The sequence below is a fragment of the Pleurodeles waltl genome, chromosome 6 (genome assembly GCF_031143425.1).
Source record: "Pleurodeles waltl isolate 20211129_DDA chromosome 6, aPleWal1.hap1.20221129, whole genome shotgun sequence".
In the NCBI taxonomy this organism is placed as follows: domain Eukaryota; kingdom Metazoa; phylum Chordata; class Amphibia; order Caudata; family Salamandridae; genus Pleurodeles; species Pleurodeles waltl.
In genome coordinates this window covers 1,050,017,350-1,050,039,248 of record NC_090445.1, presented here as the reverse complement: position 1 = coordinate 1,050,039,248, position 21,899 = coordinate 1,050,017,350, and the positions used below count along the sequence as shown (strand labels likewise).

General features: G+C 46.7%; 1 protein-coding gene across 21 annotated transcripts in view; it reads right to left on the bottom strand.

Moving 5' to 3' along the window:
- The window catches only part of KCNAB2 (potassium voltage-gated channel subfamily A regulatory beta subunit 2), a 961,933-nt gene that overhangs the window by 546,375 nt on the left and 393,659 nt on the right, over positions 1-21,899 (bottom strand). The window contains exon 1 of one of the 21 annotated variants that reach the window (XM_069239972.1): positions 6,132-6,389. The exons of the other annotated variants lie outside the window; for them this stretch is intronic. Coding sequence (XP_069096073.1) covers positions 6,132-6,352 — 221 coding nt within the window. The 5' untranslated portion in view covers positions 6,353-6,389. Of the gene's footprint in view, positions 1-6,131; positions 6,390-21,899 lie in introns of those variants that run through there. 21 annotated transcript variants of the gene reach the window in all.

Genomic DNA, 21,899 nt, shown 5'->3' with positions numbered 1-21,899 from the left:
CCAGACTGAGGTGAGGGCCTTCTTAGGCCTCACCGGCTACTACCGCAGGTTTGTCAAGGGCTATGGTACCATTGTGTCCCCCTTGACCCAACTCACGTCCAAGAAGCAACCTAGGTTGGTGAATTGGACAGAGGCTTGTCAGAAAGCCTTTGACGCCCTAAAGGAAGCCATGTGCACGGCCCCCGTGCTCAAGGCCCCTGACTACTCCCAGGAATTTATCGTGCAGACAGACGCTTCAGAGCATGGCATAGGGGCAGTCCTAGCACAGCTAAATGAGGAGGGCCAAGATCAACCGGTAGTCTTTATTAGCAGAAGGCTATTACCACGGGAACAGAGGTGGAGTGCTATTGAAAGAGAAGCTTTTGCTGTGGTCTGGGCACTGAAGAAGCTGAGGCCCTACCTGTTTGGGACTCACTTCCTAGTTCAGACAGACCACAGGCCCCTCAGATGGCTCATGCAGATGAGGGGTGAGAATCCAAAACTTCTGAGGTGGTCCATTTCCCTACAGGGGATGGACTTTACGGTGGAACATCGCCCAGGGGTTGACCACGCCAATGCTGATGGTCTCTCCAGGTACTTCCGCCTTAGCGATGAGAGCTCCCAGGAGGTCGGGTAGCTCTCCCCACTTTCAGCTGGGGGGGACACATGTTAGACCTGACAGCCTTAGGGTAGTCACCCCTAACTTTTTGCCTGCCTCCCTCCTCATTTTTGGATACTGTTTTTGCTGGTTTTTAGACTCTGCGCACTTTACCACTGCTAACCAGTGATAAAGTGTATATGCTCTCTCTCTGTAAACATGGTAACTTTGGATCATACCTGATTGAACTATTTAATCTACTTATAAGTCCCCAGTCATGTGCACTCCAGGTGCCTAGGGCATATAGATTAAATGCTACTAGTGGACCCGCAGCACGGATTGTGCCACCCACTTAAGTAGCTCCTTTTCCTTGTCCCAGGCCTACCATTGCTAGGCCTGTGTGTGCAGTTTCACTGCCACCTCGACTTGGCATTTAAAAGTACTTGCCAAGCCTAGAACTCCCCTTTTTCTGCATATAAGTCACCCTTAATGTGTGCCCTGGGTATCCCCTAGAGCAGGGTGCTGTGTAGGTAAAAGACAGGACATGTACCTGTGTAGTTATATGTCCTGGTAGTGTAAAACTCCTAAATTCGTTTTTGCACTACTGGGAGACCTGCTCCCTTCATAGGCTAACATTGGGGCTGCCCTCATACACTGTTGAAGTGGCAGCTGCTGATCTGAAAGGAGCAGGGAGGTCATATTTAGTATGGCCAGAATGGTAATACAAAATCCTACTGACTGGTGAAGTCGGATTTAATATTACTATTCTAGAAATGCCACTTTTAGAAAGTGAGCATTTCTTTGCACTTAAATCCTTCTGTGCCTTACAATCCACGTCTGGCTAGGTTTAGTTGACAGCTCCTTGTGCATTCACTCAGACACACCCCAAACACAGGGTACTCAGCCTCACTTGCATACATCTGCATTTTGAATGGGTCTTCCTGGGCTGGGAGGGTGGAGGGCCTGCCCTCACACAAAGGACTGCCACACCCCCTACTGGGACCCTGGCAGACAGGATTGAACTGAAAGGGGACCTGGTGCACTTCTTAGCCACTCTTTGAAGTCTCCCCCACTTCAAAGGCACATTTGGGTATAAAACAGGGCCTCTGCCCTACCTCATCAGACACTTGCTGGAGAAGAAACCGGAACCAGAAACTACATCCTGCCAAGAAGAACTGCCTGGCTGCTCAAAGGACTCACCTGTCTGCTTTCTACAAAGGACTGCTGTCTTGCTGTTGCCCTGCTGCCTTGCTGAACTCTTGTCTGGCTGTGAAAGTGCTCTCCAAGGGCTTGGATAGAGCTTGCCTCCTGTTCCTTGAAGTCTCAGGACCAAAAAGACTTCTTCCTTTCACTTGGACGCCCCGTGCGCCGAAACTTTCGACGCACAGCTTGTTTCGCGGCGAGAAAAACGCCGCACACCGACGCTGATCGACGCGACGCCCTCGGGGCGATCGAGACTTCGACGCACAACCTCGCAAGGACAAAGCCGCTCGACTTTCCAGGAGAAATCGACGCGACACCCACTGTGAGTGCGAAACTTTGACGCACGGCCTCGCAAGGACAACGCCGCCCGACTTCCAAGGAGAAATCGACGCGACGCCTGCCGTGAGACCAAACTTTCGACGCACGGCCTCGCAAGGACAACGCCGCCCGACTTCCAAGGTGAAATCGACGCGACGCTTACCGTGGGATCGAAACTTCGACGCGCAGCCCCGCAGAACGACGCGCAGCCGGAAAACAAGCAGGAGAATCCACGCACAGACCCGGGACATCTGGTAATCCCCGCGATCCACAAAAAGAGACTGTCTGCGCGCCGGAAAACGACGCCCGACTTCCCCGCGTGGAAAAGATCGACGCAAGTCTGTGTGTGCTGAGGAGAAATCGACGCACACACCCCTTTTTCCACGCATCTCTTCTCCTGTGGCCCTCTGAGGAGATTTTTCACCAGAAACCAGGTACTTTGTGCTTGAAAGACACTGTATTGCATTCTAAAGACTTAAGACACTCTATATCACTTCCCTGTGATATTTCTACAATTTTCCATTGCAACTTTATTCTTTTTGACCTACAATTATCCTGATAAATATTATATATTTTTCTAAACACTGTGTGGTGTATTTTTGTGGTGCTATATGGTGGTATTGTATGATTTATTGCACAAATACTTTACACATTGCCTTCTAAGTTAAGCCTGACTGCTCGTGCCAAGCTACCAGAGGGTGGGCACAGGATAATCTTGGATAGTGTGTGACTTACCCTGACTAGAGTGAGGGCTTTTGCTTGGACAGGAAGTAACCTGACTGCCAACCAAAAACCCAATTTCTAACAATGTCTATTTATAAAATAGTTTTCTGGTGTTTGTCGAGACACCAAAACTGTAATTGCTTATTAAAGGGTGGGTCGCATTCTTAATGTCTCTTGGGAGAACAATTTCAAAACAAAGATGATGCTCCACATGTCAGACCCACCACACCTGCCATTTGCATGGAGTCCCAAGCAAGGAGGAAAAAAACAAGCATTTACAATGCAATTAGTCTTGCATTTGATCTTAGAGCTATTAGCGTTGTAAAGTCCTAACCAGACTTTTCTTGCCACATAAATTGAAAATGAAAAGTAAAACAGTTTCACATTAACGAGCCGATTTAAAGCGCCACGGCATGAGTGTGAAGTGTGAAAGAGAGACAGAAAAGGAAACAGAAGTTCATTCGCAGTCAAACCTATTGGTAGTTTTCCAATTGTCCATGTAACAGGGTCAATATCATGCAAAGCACTCGACTACTGCCCAGTGAGATCACGCTGCATCGGAAATTAAAAGAAAAAGTAGTCCATAAACCATTCAGAAAACATAGAGCCTCTGATGTTTTCAGTAGTTGGTTGGTGCGCTTGAGTACGGCTAAACACCAGGAAAGGCCTTTCACAAATGAAATCAAAAGATTTTTAAAAGGCAAGTCCACGAACCAACCAAACTGATAGGCGTGTGGTGGGAGTGGTTAAAAGCCCACAGAGAGATTAAAGCAGGCTAGAACGCTTACGTGCTCGACCCTAATAAGGACCTGACTGCTCACTTTAAGTGGGTCCAGACAGCTTTGGTCAAAGATGGCCCTCTCTTCTCAGAAGCACATTCTTCCCCCTGGGCCGATTCACAGTGATTTGCAGTGAGTAGGCAGTCTTACTGCATACTGAGGTATGACTTACTCTTGTAGCATGGCATAGAGGTTAACTAGTCATTAGAATTACACGTTAAAGGGCATTCCAGAAATTCGCATTACAAGATAAAGTTCATAGTGCTGGAAATTCAAATATCTGAGCACAGAAAAGCACAAATTGCTACAACCAGCTCCTCCAAGCTCCTACCAGCAGCAGCGTCTTTGATGGTACGCCGATATTAATAGCAATTCTTAAATGTCTAAGATAGATACAAGCCAAGATAATATTTATAATACCAATAAAAAGCCTACTCAGCTAAAAAGACTTGATGCAATCGGACACTATGGCAAGCAAACAAACGTTTCAGTTTTCAACACTCAAAATCTTTAACAAAGAAACGTCATGTTTACAGCTGCCAGATAGATTACAATTTCTTTAAAATATACGAAGAGTGAGTGGGCTCTGGTGTATCAGTCCGCCTTTCAGAAAGTGCTTTTAGGGAATGCACGAGAGACCTTTACCACAGTACAGGCAAAGCCAATAGTACAGGATAAAATGTAATAAACAGCATCCTGCGTGCAAACAGCATTCAAGAATGCCTGTTCTTACAGGCATTGGCACAGGAAAGCCTGCTTTGTCCACTGCAACAATCGGACGTCTGCACCAGGCCCTCTCCCCGACCATTAACCACACATCCTTACCATTCTGTAACCCATAAGATTCTTCATCCTTCCACTGCACTGGTAATTAACACGGGTTGCCCATCACTACCTTCCTAAGAGGTTTACCAGATCACTGTGTACATGTAAATTACTGTATACTGCATAAATATTCTACTAGTTATCTTTTTGAAGAAAAGTTATGCATAAATTATGCTTAAATGTCTATTGTATTAAAACGATATACAGCAAAAGAAATGTGAGATTGAAGTTAATATTTAGGATGGCCTCTCTCCTCATAGTGTTTAAATTTAGACTAGAAGACAACCACATTTTTACGAAGAACTAGGAGGGATGACAAAGCACAAGAGGTCCTGATGGTCTGGGCAGAGATGACTAGGACTTTGTGCTCATTTGATGGGGCACAAATTAATCGATCTATGCCGCAAGAGCGGGAAACTACTCAACAAATGCATGGGTAAAGAAACAGGAAGAGCAAAGGGGGGTTTGGCTATACCCAGTGCTTTAAATGGGCCGGTACTCTCCGGTACTGAGTACCGGCACTTTTTCATTTTGAGAGGGAGAGTACCGGCATATTTCAAGAAAAACGTTATACTTTTAATTGGAGAGTACCGGCACTTCCCAGAAACAAGCAGGTACTCTATTACAGAGTACCTGCACTTCTATTTTTCCATTTAAAGCACTGGCTATACCATACTACACAACCAGGGTACCAGAAGGCACAATGAGAGAAGACACCTTTATGTGGTGCTGGCTTATCAACAATGACAGACCTGACATGGAAGGTTAAGGGGGTGGGAGAGGGACTACGGGAAAGGTGTTCAAGGTCGTTTTACAGTTCAAACGATTGCAGTGTAAACTGTTTGTCCTGTACAACAAGAAGGGACAACTATGATATCACACATCAATGTAACGAAAAAATAGGATTTGAAACAGACTCTGTAACTTGTGACGATAATGTTTCATAAATAAAAACTAAAAAAAAAAAAAAAAAAAATAGAAGAGAACCAAAGTGATATCGTTTGGACAGCAGCAACATCTGTTCACTATTTTTATTACCTTTGCTGATCTATGGCTTAGAGACCCGACTGTTCATACAATATGCGCACACTGCTATTTTTTCATAAAGATGTGCAAACCAAGTGCATGATTTTTAAAAAACTACAAATAAACTGATTACAACTCTAAAACCAGCGCCCTCCATTTTTATCTTGTTTGCTTGCAATGTCAGAGCCGTGGAAAATTTCTAGTAATTAAATCGCTAAGATATCGCCGAGTAAGATCTTCACTAGCAAAAAAAAAAAAGCATTAAAGTAAACACTTTAAAATGTTGACTATCTAGTATCAAGACAGAAGGCAGCTTAAGAGTCATCAATTTTCAAAATGCCACGCAATACATTACGAAACGAAGAGGGCCAAACTCGCCATCCTGGTTCTTTGGCACTACTGGCATGCCCAAAGCACTGGTATACAGTACTTTTCCTTGAGGGTACGCGCAACCCATTATATCAACTAAGGATCAACTCAGGATGTAAAACCATTCAACCAGATCTTCCAACCTATGTCGTGTGGTGTGGATTCAGAGGGACAGCGTAGTGTATAATCACATACATTTGAGTCTGTACACACTGCAACCATGCCAGCTTAACATGTTAGTAAAACTAGTTGTGAGTTGTTGACACCTTTTCTACACTTGAACCACATGCAGTATAAGAAGCGTTGCTTACCTGTACTTCATGCCCGTCTTACGAGCCGTGCAGTCGTCCAGGGACAGCCCGTGCATTCTGAGGAACTCCTCCATGTTTTTCGTATGGGCGGCAACTTTAACCTCCCGCAGGCGCTGAAGTTCAACCACATCGGTTTGGCGGATCTGGTTAAGACCCCAATCTGAGTGATACCTACTCACTACGCTTCTCAAGCTCTCGCTGTACGACACTGTAGACAGCATTCTGCTGTCTGCTTTGGGTATCTGTGAAGGGTCCAGATGCAAGGATTTAGAAGACAGGGGTGGTTTCTTGTTTGATGGGCCCCTATACTCGCTACTCTGAGTGAAAAACATTGTTTCCTCTTTACACAAACTGACACACCGAACTGGCAGCACAGCCTCAAACACAACTAATTACCTGAGCTGTCTCTACCAGCATTGTGCGGGACAACAAGCGAACATGTATACACTCATGTCTCGGGTAATGGGATCTTGACTTGGTAAATGAAGATAAGTCTCAGAGTTAGGCAGAACAATGGCAAGTAAACCTGATCGGCCGTAACACTGATACCCAAGTAAACTGCAGTCACTTAAGAAGCAAATCAAAAGGACTTTAAACCATCTTCATGCATGACAATACCCTAAAGCGGAGCAGAGAGGAAAAACAGCAGCATCAGTAAACGAGGATCATGCAGGAGAAAGGCAAGCCTCATTCAATAGGAAAACAAATAAATGAAACTAATTGTAAAACGTGCTCAGAAGAATACAAGCAGAAAATCCCATAACGGTCCCATAGTGATTATATACTTTTTCCCTTTTCAAAATGTGTTCTTTTTCAACTTCCGAATTTACGAATTAAAAACCGCCCAAGCACATACTCTAAGTTACAGTCTGACACAGTGTAGAATTAAAAGTTTTTTTTTTTTTTTTAAATTACAATTGCCACAAATTAGGCACACAGGTTCACAGGTGAACGGGCAAGGCAAAATACAGCACCGTTCCAACTTCGGCTAACAACGCTAAAAAGTGTAATTCTACAGACTGCCCCCAAATATTACATTAAATTCATACTTAAATACGTTGTTATTCAAAGTTATAATAAAACCAGTCTATTGTTATGACGTCTGTAAGAACTGCTTCAACAATATAAATAGGATTGCAGATGGGTAGCTGTCAATTATGGGGACCTTTTCTGCCAATGAATTCGGAGTGACAAAATCAAATAAACGAGAGTGAAGCTCGAGCTGTCTAAGTTGTCATTTGGAAACCGGAAGTGAAAAACTCCGCACTGCTGACAATTACCCCTGAATAACTTTATTTTATATATGAATCCCCTCATATCTACTAAACAAGCTCAAGTTTAGAGGTCAGGGGTACAGCACTCACGTGGGAGCCATGCACTGAATCTCCTTCGTCTTCCCAACCTATGATGTCCCTAAAAAGTACATGTTGTGCCAGCCCCACCCACCACCTGCTGGGGTGTGCCACTCCACCCAAAAATACAACATACCTGGTATCCTCTTCCATCAACCTCATCTTTACGCCCCACTCCCTTGTAAAAGGTTTTAAAAATATCCTGCCATCCTCTTTAGTCTGCTCTGCAATATTCTTCACATGCACCAAACGAGAAACAGTGTACAATGAAACAATGGTTACTGAGAATTACACTTGGATAATTTACAAAGAAGGCAACATGTCAAAACCGAAATCGTGCATCAAAAATAGAACCAAGTACTATGACATTTAGGGGGTTATTACAACTTTGGAGGAGGTGTTAATCCGTCCCAAAAGTGACGGATATACCACCAGCCATATTACGAGTCCATTATATCCTATGGAACTCGTAATACGGCTGGTGGTATATCCATCACATTTGGGACAGATTAACACCTCCTCCAAAGTTGTAATAACCCCCTAAGTGTTTTAACCCTCTTACCTCTGACCCTGTTTACCAGGCAGGTCGCTCCCCTCACCGCCACGCAGCCCCTGTGAGACCGCTGACCGCTGCTTTATTCCTGTGTCCTTTTGCTGCCTTGTACTGCAACCCTCACCTTTTTCTGCCCAGTTTGTGGTCCTAAACCTCTGTTTCCCTGCGCACCGCGTCTCCCCCTCGCCGCCCGTTTCCCGTCGCTGTGTCCCGCCTCGCACCCCATTGGCCGCCCCTCTCCCACCTCCCAGCTGCTCCTCCCTCCCTCTCCCACCCATATGGAGGCCACGCAGCGGTACAGAGAGCGACCTCTGACCCTGTTTACCAGGCAGGTCGCTCCCCTCACCGCCACGCAGCCCCTGTGATACCGCTGACCGCTGCTTTATTCCTGTGTCCTTTTGCTGCCTTGTACTGCTCCCCTCACCTTTTTCTGCCCAGTTTGTGGTCCTAAACCTCTGTTTCCCTGCGCACCGCGTCTCCCCCTCGCCGCCCGTTTCCCTCCGCCGCGTCCCGTAGCTCCGCCCCCTTTGCACCCCATTGGCCGCCCCACTCCCACCTCCCAGCTGCTCCTCCCTCCCTCTCCCACTTATATGGAGGCCGCGCAGCGGTAGAGAGAGCGACCTCTGACCCTGTTTACCAGGCAGGTCGCTCCCCTCACCGCCACGCAGCCCCTTTGAGACCGCGGACCGCTGCTTTATTCCTGTGTCCTTTTGCTGCCTTGTACTGCTCCCCTCACCTTTTTCTGCCCAGTTTGTGGTCCTAAACCTCTGTTTCCCTGCGCACCGCGTCTCCCCCTCGCCGCCCGTTTCCCGCCGCCGCGTCCCGTAGCTCCGCCCCCTTCGCACCCCATTGGCCACCCCGCTCCCACCTCCCTGCTGCTCCTCCCTCCCTCCCTCTCCCACTCATATGGAGGCCGCGCGCCTAAGGCAAGCCCGTCTGTGCCCGTCTGTGCCCGTCCGCGCCTGGCCCGCGCCCAGTGCCAGACCCCCTGGCCCCCGCAGAGGCCAGCCCACCCGCAAGACCTACAACGCCGCCACTCTCATCGCAATCAACACCGGCCGGATCCCCGGCTGCTGCAGAGCCATCCCTAGACGCACCCACGGGCCCTTCACCTGCCAATCCTGCAAGTTCTCCTGCATTCAGACACGGACCGCACCCGCCAAGCCAAGCCAAGCACCAGCAGCAACCACCTCAAGTGCATCCTGCTCAACACCCGCTCTATCCACAGACACGCTGTGGAACTCTGGAACCTGCTCGACACCACATCTCCAGACGTCACCTTCCTCACAGAAACCTGGATGAACGCCTCCTCAGCGCCCGACATCGCCATCCCGGACGGATACAAGATCACCCGGAGGGACCGCGTCAACCAGACAGGAGGAGGCATCGCCATCGTCCACAAGAACACCATCCGCATCACGACCAACTCCGACGACACCCTCACAGCCGCCGAACATCTCCACTTCCAGATACACACCGACCCCAAGACCACACTCAGAGGCACCCTCATCTACAGACCCCCAGGACCCCGCACACTATTCAGCGAAGACATCGCAGACTTCATCAGCCCACATGCCCTCCCCTCCGCTGACTACATCCTGCTAGGGGACCTCAACTTCCACCTGGAGAACAACAACAACACCACCACCCTGCTGGACAACCTCGCCAACCTCGGACTCAAGCAAGTGGTGAGCACCCCCACCCACTACGTCGGACACACGCTTGACCCAGTCTTCTCCTCCAGCAAGTACATCTCCTTCAGCCACTCCACCGGACTCACCACAGTTGCGTCCACTTCAGCTTCAGAAGAACCACGACTCACCACCACCCACAACAGGCTCCCCGCAGGAGCTGGAACAAGATCACCACCGACCAGCTCTCCACATCACTGAGCCAGAACCCTCCCGCCAGCTCAGCGGACCCCAACCAAGCAGCCAACAACCTCACACAGTGGATCACCAACTGCGCTGACAACCTCGCACCTCTGAAAACCCATCCCACCAGGCCCAACAGCAAGAAAGCCTCCTGGTTCAACAATGACCTCAAGAACTCCAAGAAGAACTGCCGCACCCTCGAGAAAGCCTTGCGAAAAAACCCGACCACAGACAACATGACCGCCCTCAAGCACGCCTCCCGCAAACACCACCAGCTGATCCACACCACCAAGAAGACAGCATTCAAAGAACGACTAGACAACAACGCACACAACAGCAAGGAACTCTTCAGCATCGTCAAAGAGCTCTCCAACCCCAGCGCCGGAAACAACGACATCACTCCCTCACAAGACCTCTGCGACTCACTCGCCTCGTTCTTTCACCGCAAGATCGCCGACATACACAACAGCTTCGGCGCACAGACCACGCACCCAACCACCAAACCGACGCCCCCCAACACCACCCTCCGCGCCTGGACCCCGGTCAGCACCGAAGACACCATCCAGATGATGAACACCATCCATTCCGGTTCTCCAACCGACCCATGCCCCCACCACGGCTTCAACAAAGCCGACTCAGTCATCGCACCCCATCTCCGGGACATCATCAACTGCTCCTTCAACACCGCCACCTTCCCGGAGAGCTGGAAACATGCCGAACTCAGCGCCCTCCTGAAGAAACCATCAGCAGACCCCACTGACCTCAAGAACTACCGCCCCATCTCGCTCCTCCTGTTTCCTGCCAAAGTCATCGAGAAGACCGTCAACAGACAGCTAGCCGCCTTCCTCGAGACTAATGGATCCCTCGACCACTCGCAGTCCGGCTTCCGAGCCAACCACAGCACTGAGACCGCCCTCATCGCAGCCACCGACGACATCCGAGCCCTGCTCGACAACTGGGAGACAGCGGCCCTCATCCTCCTGGACCTCTCCGCAGCGTTCGACACTGTCTGCCACCGCACCCTAGTGCAGCGCCTGAGCAACATCGGAATCCAAGAGAAGGCACTAGAGTGGATCATCTCGTTCCTCGCCGGAAGAACCCAGAGAGTCCGCCTCCCCCCGTTCAGATCCGGGGCCACCGAAGTCAGCTGCGGCGTACCACAAGGATCATCACTCAGCCCCACCCTCTTCAACGTCTACATGAGCCCCCTCGCAGCCATCGCACGCCAACACAACCTCAACATCATCTCCTACGCCGACGACACCCAGCTGATCCTCTCCCTCACCAACGACCCAGCCACCGCCAGAACCAACCTGCACGAAGGGATGAAAGACGTAGCCGAGTGGATGATGAACAGCCGCCTGAAACTGAACTCAGACAAGACGGAAGTCCTCATCCTTGGATCATCACCCTCTGCCTGGAACGACTCCTGGTGGCCCCCTGCCCTGGGCAGCGCACCCAAACCAACGGACCACGCACGCAACCTGGGCTTCATCCTGGACTCCTCCCTCTCGATGACCAGACAAGTCAACGCCGTCTCATCATCATGCTTCAACATCCTACGCATGCTCTGAAAGATCTTCCGATGGATCCCCACCGAAACCAGGAAGACGGTCACCCAGGCACTCGTCACCGGCCGACTGGACTACGGTAACACCCTCTACACCGGAACCACGGACAAACTACAGAAAAGACTCCAACGCATCCAGAACGCCTCCGCACGCCTCATCCTTGACATCCCCCGTCACAGCCTCATCTCCGGACACCTGAGAGACTTGCACTGGCTCCCTGTCAGCAAGAGAATCACGTTCCGTCTCCTCACCCACGCACACAAGGCCCTCCACGACCTGGGCCCCAGGTACCTCAACAACCGCCTGACCTTCTACACTCCCACCCGCCAGCTACGATCGACCAGCCACGCCCTCGCCGCCGTGCCACGCATTAGAAAAGCCACCATGGGAGGAAGATCCTTTTCCTACCTCGCAGCCAAGACTTGGAACTCCCTCCCCATCCACCTCCGCCTGACCCAAGACCACCTCTCCTTCAGAAAGCAACTCAAGACCTGGCTGTTCGAGCAGTAGCAGTCCTCCCTCCCCCAGCGCCTTGAGACCCTCCGGGTGAGTAGCGCGCTATACAAATTTCTTGATTGATTGATTGATTAATCCAAACTGGCCAAAGTGAAATACATGTGCGGGTGCTTCAAGTGAAAAGAGGGGGAAAAACACCAGACATGACTAAAATAGTCCATCTGCTGTGCTCCCAATAAGCAAGGAATTAACATTTCGATTAATGTCGTAGGTAAGGTTCATATGGCAATTTTTTAATGATGTTTCAATCTACAAGGGGATAAAGAGGTCATAATCAGGATAAGGGATTACATGGGGGTCCGAACGAAGGGTGAAAGGAAAAAGAAGCAGTCAGAGCCAGCAGGGATTAAAACTAGACCTCAGAGGAAGATTATAACTACAAAACTGTAAGGAAATAACAATAAAGCTAGTGTGACCAGGCATCCCGGAGTTGCTGGGACTTGCCTGGTTTTTCACCGCTGTCCCAGCAGATATTTGCGAATTTGGCTCATGTTCCGGTTTTTAGAGGGGGCTAACTGAAAACAGTGTGCAGCACTTTTTTAGGTTTTCTAAAGTGGCTAGTTGCCAGCTGTTACACATAAGCAATTTAACTAACAGGTATGATGCTGGTTTTAAAAATTACCTTTTGTTTTCTTAGTGTCTCCTCTGACATCCTAAGTAGATGAAAGCGGTCATTCCGGTCCACTGATGTAAAACTGTAGTCCTTTGACTATTTTTGCAAAATATCCTGGTTTTTGGTTGTCAATTTCTGGTCACCCAATATAACCCACACTGAACAAGGGTACTTGCTGAAGGCACAAGACTCCTTAGCTGGTGAAGCACCTACTCTGCACACACTTCCTATAGACACTCATGTTCAAGTACTTGTGAAAGAGCATCACAAGCTCAAGGGTACTTAGTGGAAGGTGGATTGGTGACTGCGGATCAGTAAATGGGAATGGGCTGTTAGATAAACCATAAAATGGCCTGCAGAAAAACAATTGCAAAAAAGTCTCATCATACGTAGCTGTAGTCCATAATAAGCATTTGAAATGCAATAAGTCTCACATTTGCTTGAGTTAAAGTTATTGGTGTTGTAAAAGCATAACTGGACTTTTCTTGCCACATAAATTGGTCAACTCTGCCGCATAATTTGGTCCTCTTTGCCACGTAATTCCAATGGACCTGCATATAACTGAAGCACATCCATTTACCTTCTTCCTCTATCTGCAGCAAAACAATTAAAATATTGCATTATTATATTCTTTTTATATTATTATTTCGGGGTTCCCCCCAACTTAGTGTGGGTAACCAGAGTTGGCTTAGACGTAAAGAGTGTGTCGTGTTGAATGATTGGCTGGGGGTCTTATTGTCGTAGGACCACGTCAGGCTGAGTTATGGGCCAAAATTTTTTGAAAAAGAAATGGCCCTCAAAGCATTATGGGGTGAGTTTCCGAGTGCAGAGAATATTGTAGTATCTTGATTATAATGCTCACAACAGCCCCTAGAGGACACCACAATAAAAACAGCATTTGTAAGAAACACAGTCATGTAACCATATAGTCAGCCGCTAGAGGGCACACCCACATGAAAAGAGAATGGCAGAAAGTAATGCAGTGTAGCCATATGTTTAGCCCCTAGAGGGCTCAGTGCATTACACATTTTCAGGCCTGGCAGGCCTATTGCAATAATACTACAAACAAGGCCCTTATAAACACAAACTACTTCCAGCCGTAAAACAAAAGTTCTAGCTATGAGAGCTTAAAAAGTCACTGAATGCTAGGAGAGGTTACTATTTTGCCCTCCCCCCCCAGCCTAGTGTGGGGACACAGAGATGACTTAGACACAAAGAGTGTGTCATGCGGAACGGTTTGGTGGTGGTCCCACTGTTGTAGGACAACCACAGGCTGTTATGGGCAAAAATGTTTTGAAAAAGAAATGCCCTGCAAAGCATTATGGAGCGAGTTTCCAGAGTGCAGTGAATATTGTAGAATCGTCTCTCCTGCTATGCCGGGAGAGTCTCGTTGAGGATTTCTGTCTTTTTTTCTGTTTTAAATGATCCAGTTCAGTGGTTCCCAACCTGTGGTCCGGGGACCCCTGGTGGTCCGCGAAGCCTTCTCAGTGGGTCAGCGACTGTGTAGAAAATTAACAAATATTTACATATTAGGTCCCCAGCTTCCAGTAATGACTCAGGCGGGGGTCCCCGGATTCCAATGATGATTCATTGGGGGTCCCTGGGTTCCACTAATGTTAAAGTGGGGGTCCACAGAAATCAAAAGGTTGGGAACCACTGCTCCAGTTTGTATATTTTACAACTGCTAAACTTGTATGTAAGTGGTACTCATGTAAAGCGCTCCTTTGATTGAGATTGCGCTATATGAAACTTAAAAAATAAATAAAATAAAATAAATTATTAAAAAAGAACTCCCCGCTATTCGTGCTTGAAGCCTTTGAGCACAGATACCACAAAGAAACAGCAGTATGCGCAAAAACAAGGAAGAGGAAGAAACAACATATGACAACACAGCAAGAAGCTGAGAGGCAAAAGAAAAAGTAGTGTGTCACACTAAGGTATATGGCCGATAGTGCAATAATCCATGTAATAGGGTCAGCCTCCAGGGCGGTAACAAATCAGCCTCAAGGTGGGACAAACGTAAAGCATTTACCAACGAATTCAAGGGAATTTTGAAAGGCAGGCCAAGGAACAAATGAAAGTGTTGAGCATGGTGAAAGCCCACAGAGGTAGATTACATGTCGAGAGAGAGTGCATGCGTGCTGCCTAGGTGCAACCTTAAAAAAGGGATAGTTTTGGAAGGTAACCAGGACAAACAACAATGGGGGAAGTAGAAAGAAAACAGCGGAGGAGTACTCTTTTTCCACAATGGTCACAGAGATGTAGAAAAACATTAGGACCAACATGCACATGGTTGCTTGGAACAGCTTCTAGCACAGGAGACAGGTCACTGCCCACAAGGAAGCTGGTAAACTGAGGGCCCCACAAAACGGAAGTAGATAGCCGTGCAAGAGACGGTAAGGAGGCTAAATGACAAACATAAAAAACAGACTGTCAATTGCCCAACGAAATATCGGGTTGAGTGATCCAATACAACACTAAAAAAGTAAACAAAAAGGATACAAAAATGTGTGGCCATTCTAATCCATGATATGGGAAAAATCAGAACAGTGGGAGGCATGTCATTTTTGACAAAGCTGACCCAGAAGTGGTCGAAAAATGGAAAGTTAAAGGCAGAATAGATAAAATTAGAACACTCTGAGTTAAGTTTCAACAGGCAGAAAAGCACAATCTACATTAGTTAATTACAATGCATAAAGGAAAAGGATAATCGCAATGAGAACAGATCAAATCAAAAATATAAATATGTAAATTAGGTATTCAAAATTAGAGGACATGAAAGCAATGACATGCAATTACTAATAAAAAGTGAAGCATAAAATTAAGATAAAAATGTTTCTGTAGCCACGAGGAAAGAAATCCAACGTGCCTAGCTTGGTCACGGAATAAGAAACTGCATGCCAGCCTTCTGTGGTGTTCAATCTTCTGGAAGTTTTAACACGACCTACAGACTATTTTGGTCATAAGTCTACTGTTTTCCCTTCTCTTCTTCAAAATGTTTACTGTAATATCCTACTGTGTGAAGTACTCTAGCACCGAGCCCTTAGTTCACTTCGGCCTGTTTTCAGTAAAACAATTCTTATTGTCATAGTATTTCTTCCTTGTTTTATGAAGGAGTGTTAAGTTATGACATTTACTGTCTTGTTTATAAAGTTTCCAATTCTAATTGTCAGGAACCGTTCTTTCATACTATTTAGTCAAGGCTCTTGAATGAATATTTCTGCTTTCTTGCTTTATGAGACCAAACACAAGAAAAACGGCGTCTACGGCAAATCCCTGACCTGCCTTCGCTCGCCACCCAAACACTTGCTCTCAGGAGCTCTTGCACCGCGCTCTGACAGCCAATCATCAGAATGGACTAAATTCCTCGCCACCCGCGGGTCTCTGCAGAATTGTGGCTGACACGGGGGTGGCAGCTGGTGGCACAAGATCACCATCCACATTTCTCCACATCCACATTCCTCCACCTCCCTCGGTTTTGCTAAAACCCTTTTCAAGAGGAAGATGTGGCAGCTTCCATCCCATCACTGGCTTTGGAATCGGGCGTTTTACTGTCCTGACATCAAGGTAATGAATAACCAAAGGTGGAGACCAGTAGCCACCCTAAGTCTTCACAGTGCAAAAAAAAAGTTCTATGTCAATAATTCTATATCTTTAATGGCAGGCCATTAGATCTCGCCATGATTCTGCAACTTACCTTTCTTTGTGCCAGGATGTTAGGGTACTCAGTGCTGTCAAACACAAATTCCTACTTCGCATCCGTTGTACCCCAATGTACACACTATGAGCTATTTTTTGGTGCAATCCTGCAACATTAAATTCTTGTCACACTCTACCAGTCAGTAGAACAGGGGAAGGAAATTCTAGTGGACATTCTTCTTGGTGGATACATACTTTCCACAAACTCTTTATCTGAAGAAAAAGGTTGCCAACACGCCAAAACCAGCCACGACCAGGAATTTCCCCTAAGTTGTACAATAATTAAATATATTTTGCATGCTTTATATGTTGCTATCAGTCACTGGACAAAGAGTAAATCAAAACTGATGGCTCAAACGTAATTTACTGGTCCACACAAATGTTACATTGATAAGTAGGCAGACCAGGGCAACTTTGAAAAAATATACAAATTACATCGAATTTGCTAAAATGCTAAATCGTTACTCAGAAATTGTGGTTTTTGAGATTGGGTGTAAAATCGTTCAGCACTTTTTGAAAAATTAAGGTTCCGCAAATAAAAGAAATAGAGCAATCTGATTTGCCAAGAGGGCTATTTTCCCAGTAGGCCTGTTTGGTACTGCTGGACTGCTACCGAATCCCACAGGATCAAGCAATCTGACTGGCTGGCCACAACCCAAACAGAGATGTTGCAGCCACCATTACAGCATAGGGGTCTCAGTCCCTGTGTCCTGAAACTAAAAAATAAGACATAAGGTGGATGGTCAGAAGTACCTTGACCCCTTTAAAGCTATTAGGGGGGGTGGGGTGTTTGGGGAGGATCCTAGAGCCCCACTCCCCCATGGGGTAAAAAAAAAAAAAGTTTAAGAAAGGGTGTACTGCTGTACACCCAAAGGAGCTATAGCAGGGCACCTGAGTGCGTCAATGGGACTTCCACAGGAGTACATGGGGTCCCACACTGGCTCCCACAGAATTACCACAGAACCAGTGAAAACATAGTAAAAAAATCTACAAGCCTCCTTAGCTGGTGAAGCACCTACTATGCACACACTTCATCTAAACACTCAAGTTCAATTACATTACAAAGCCACTTTTACACACACCTTTTGCCCTGTACCGGACCTTTTGTGTGTAGGCGACCTCTTATGCACAGTCACTGGGATGCAGGTGGCAAAGCCCTTACAACACACAACCTACGCTTGTAGAGAAGACTTCATGGACACACCACTACCTCCAGATACCCAAGCCACATAGGTGGCTAAGCCGCTACTATGTACACCCTTCATCCTCTACCAGTTCCTTTGTGGGTAGGCAACCAATCAATAAGACGAAGGTGGCCTACAATTCACACTGTGCTCACAAAGAGGCAACTCCTTCCAGACACTCAAACCCATTAGGTGGCCAAGCCTTTACAATACAAAGCCTACATTTTGTACAGAAGTCTTCATGGACAGCCCATTCCATTGAGATACCCAAGTCCTAGTAGGTGATCAAGCCACTAGGACACACATCTTTCACCCTATGCACAACTGTTCGCAGGCAGCAAACTTCCTCCAGACATTCAAGCCCCACTGGGTGGCCAAGCACCTGCTATGCACATCCTTCACCCTGTACCACAGCTTTTGTAGGTAGGTGACCTCTTGAGAGCAATCAATGAGACATGGGTGACTGAACCCTTGCCACACAAGTCTTCACCCTGTACACAACTCTTCACAAAGAGCTCACTCCCTCCAGACACCCAAGCCCCATTAGGTGGGCAAGCTGCCGATAGGCACACCCTTTGTTTGCCCTGTACTGAACCGTTCACAGCTAGCCAATCTCTTGTGGGCAATTAACCAGACACTGGAAGGAACCTTTTGCTGTGGTAGGCCTTTGCTCTGCATATAAACCATTATGGACTGACCAGTCTCTTTAGACATTAAAGGTCACTACGGTTTACAGAAGCTCTCTTAGGTGCGACACCCTCACTATTCATAAAAAAAAAATATATACTTTTGAGGATTACGTTGGGGTAGAATGCTTTTCCAAAAATAAATAAAGGTTGCCCCATGTGGCATTGGTTAAATACCTAGGGTATTTACCCAGGGTACCATAGGAGCACTACAGTACTAATAAAATGATGTAGAAAAAAAAAGAGTTGAATTAAAATAATTTCTATAATTGGGAGGTTTTTGTTGTATTAACTGGAAAGATTAAAACTGCACCTTAGGTGCAAAGAAGTGACACAGTTCTGCTCTCTGCTTGCACTGGCACACTTTCTGCACCCACGTGGCAACAGAGGCACACTTGCGCCAGGTGTCGTGTTGTGGTCAGGATTGTTTTTGTGCAGGAAGGGAGTCACTTCATGAATGGGATCAGCGGTATAACACCATTGGAACACCCACTTGATACAAAATAATGCAAGGCTGCACATTGCACTACATTTGTTTATAAACCCACACAAATAGTGATTTCTGTTAATTTATAAATACCAACTTAAATTTTGTGTTGGGTCTGCAATAATAAAATGTAACAAACTTGAAGCAAAATATCTGTACATTTTATAGAAATATATCGTATAAGTGTTTACAATTTAATTACAATTACACCAACAGGATTACATTTTCAGATTATTTTTGCACTGCTATATCAGAACATTATATCAGAACATTATGATACACTAACAAAGAAACACGCATCAAAAACAACATTACATTAAAAAAAAAAAGTAACCTAAATTGGTGGTTCTTAACCTCTTTAATGCGGGCGTCGGCCACTGGTCGACTCCCACACTACCTCTCCGGTGCTGGTCACGACCAGTGGCGGACACCAGGTAGGGTGCTTAAAAAGACGCACCAGAGGATTTTTTTATTTGAAAATACAACGGGAGACACGAAGGGGGAGGGTGGGGGGGGTGATGTCGGCCCCCTCGGCAAATGGACGGGCCCCATGTTTAAAAAAAACAAAAAAAGGTTGGTGTCCCTTGTATGGTGGTGGGAGGGGGTGCGATCGCACCCCCCCACCCCCTGCCCTCGGGGCTAAATTTAAAAAAAAAAGAAGAAATTGACAGGGGGGTCATCCTTGAGAAGGGAGACCCCCTGCAGGGGCAATAATATTTTTTTTAGTAGTCGAAGGGGTTTCCCTGGGGGCACTATGGCCCTTCATACTTCAACTGACGCGTTTCAACTGTAGCTTTTTAGGCAGCAATAAAAAAGTCAAGTAAATCTTGTGATTATGTGTCTGCTACAAAAGGATCAGACTTTTGTCTAGTGGCAGTTTTGATGCCATAAAGTAGCGCAAAAGGTTTATATGCCTACTGCAAAGATCTAATCTGTATTTTATGTAAATAGCTGAGTACAATAGTAAAGTCAGCCATTACCTGCGCTATAATATAAATGAAATGTATGTGCGGGGTGGAGGGTGGCTATGGAGAGATGAAGGGCACTTTTGCTGGGTGGTAGTGAGGGAATCCGAGGAGGTGGTCATGGGAGTGGGAGCACCAATAATGATTGTTGGACTGGGCGCTAGAGGCGCTAAAGACTGTGACGATTGGTATGTGACAAGGTGAAGTAATAGTGTGTCTTTTTTGAGTGTTTTGAAAGAACGTGCTGATTGAGGGAAGAAGCGATGGTTAGGCGACCTCTACTGTTGCACATCTCTCTCACACTCACACACACACACCAGTAATTTTGTGACTGTCTACGTAGGCTAGTGTTTTACAGCAACAGTTTAGCCAGTAGCAGAGATGGCATCTCGTTGGATGACTGCTGCTCAAGGCCTCACTCTGGTTATACAGTACAGCTCTGACGTAGGGTCAGAGACTGAGACAGCAAATACTGAGACAGCTTCTGAGGGATAGGACAATGGCGCAGACTCTGGGAGTGATTTTTCAGTCAGTGGAGTCCCATTCGATAACTCCTCTTCCAGTGATTAAGAAGGAGGTGATGAGGACAGTCCTGCTGTCCCTTCGCAAGCACAGTCTGTGCAACGGGACAATAGCGGGTTAGCCCAACCCAGAGAGCAGGTGCATGTGGCGGCAAGCACAGAGATAGTGCTCTCTTGGGAGCTCCCCAATTTAGTTCAGCCCCAAATTCCACCGCCCAAATCGTATTGTGGAGACATCAAAATTATCTATCACAAAACAAACTGGTTTTGTAAGGCAGGCACCTGTGTTATTGGTCCTGGGCTCGGCGGCCATATAGGGAAACATACCAAACCCAGACATTTCTGGAAACTAGACATCGGGTGTGACTTGTGTGGATTCCCCAAAGTTTTCTTACCCAGAATACCCTGCAAAGCTGAAATGTTGAATAAAAACTCTATTTTTCTCGCATTTCTGTCACACAAACTACAGGAATATGCTGGGATCCACAACATTCTTGCCACCCAGTGTTTCCTCACCTGTCCTGATAAAAACACTACCCCACTTGAGTCTCTGTACCTAGTGCCTGCGTCAGGAATGAATCACCCCAGGGTCAACAGTTGCCCTCATGTAACAACCAACATTGACCATTGTGTGATCTATTCCTGTTGCGGGCACTAAGCCTACCTGCACAAGTGAGGTACCATTTCTATCGGGAGACTTGGGGGAATGCTGGGTGGAAGAAATTTGTGGCTCCTCTCAGTTTCCAGAACTTTCTATCATCGAAATGTGAGGAAAAAGTGTTTTTTTTGCCAAATATTGAGGTTTGCAAAGGATTCTGGGTAACAGAACCTGGTGAGAGCCCCACAAGTCACCCCAACTTAGATTCCCCTAGGTGTCAAGTTTTCAAAAGTGCACAGGTTTGGTGTGTTTCCCTAGGTGCCGGCTGAGCTAGAGGCCAAAATCCACAGCTAGGCACTCTGCAAAAAACAGATATGTTTTACTTGGGAAAATGAGATGTGTCCACATTGTGTTTTGGGGAATTTCCTGTCGCAGGCACTAGGCCTCCCCACACAAGTGAAGTACCTTTTTTATCAGTAGACTTGGGGGAACACTGGGTGGTAGGACATTTGTGGTTCCTCTCAGATTCCAGAACTTTCTGTCACCGAAATGTGAGGAAAATGTGTTTTTTTGGCCACATTTTGAGGTTTGCAAAAGATTCTGGGTAACAGAATCTGGTGAGAACCCAGACAAGTCACCCCATCTTGGATTTCCCTAGGTGTCAAGTTTTTAAAAATGCACAGGTTTGGTAGGTTTCCTTAGGTGCCGGCTGAGCTAGAGGCCAAAATCCACAGCTAGGCACTTTCCAAAAAACACGTCAGTTTTCAATGTAAAAATGTGATGTGTCCATGTTGCGTTTCCTGTCGAGGGCATTAGGTCTACCCACACAAATGAGGTACCATTTTTATCGGGAGACTAGGGGGGGAAACACAGAATAGCACAACAAATGTTATTGCCCCTTGTCTTTCTCTACATGTTTCCTTCCAAATGTAAGCTAGTGTGTAAAAAAGAAATCTATTTGAGAAATGCCCTGTAATTCACATGCTAGTATGGGCACCCCGAAATTCAGAGATGTGCAAATAACCACTGCTTCTCAACACCTTATGTTGTGCCCATTTTGGAAATACAAAGGTTTTCTTGATACCTATTTTTCCCCTCTTTGTATTTCAGCAAATGAATTGCTGTATACCCAGTATAGAATAAAAACCC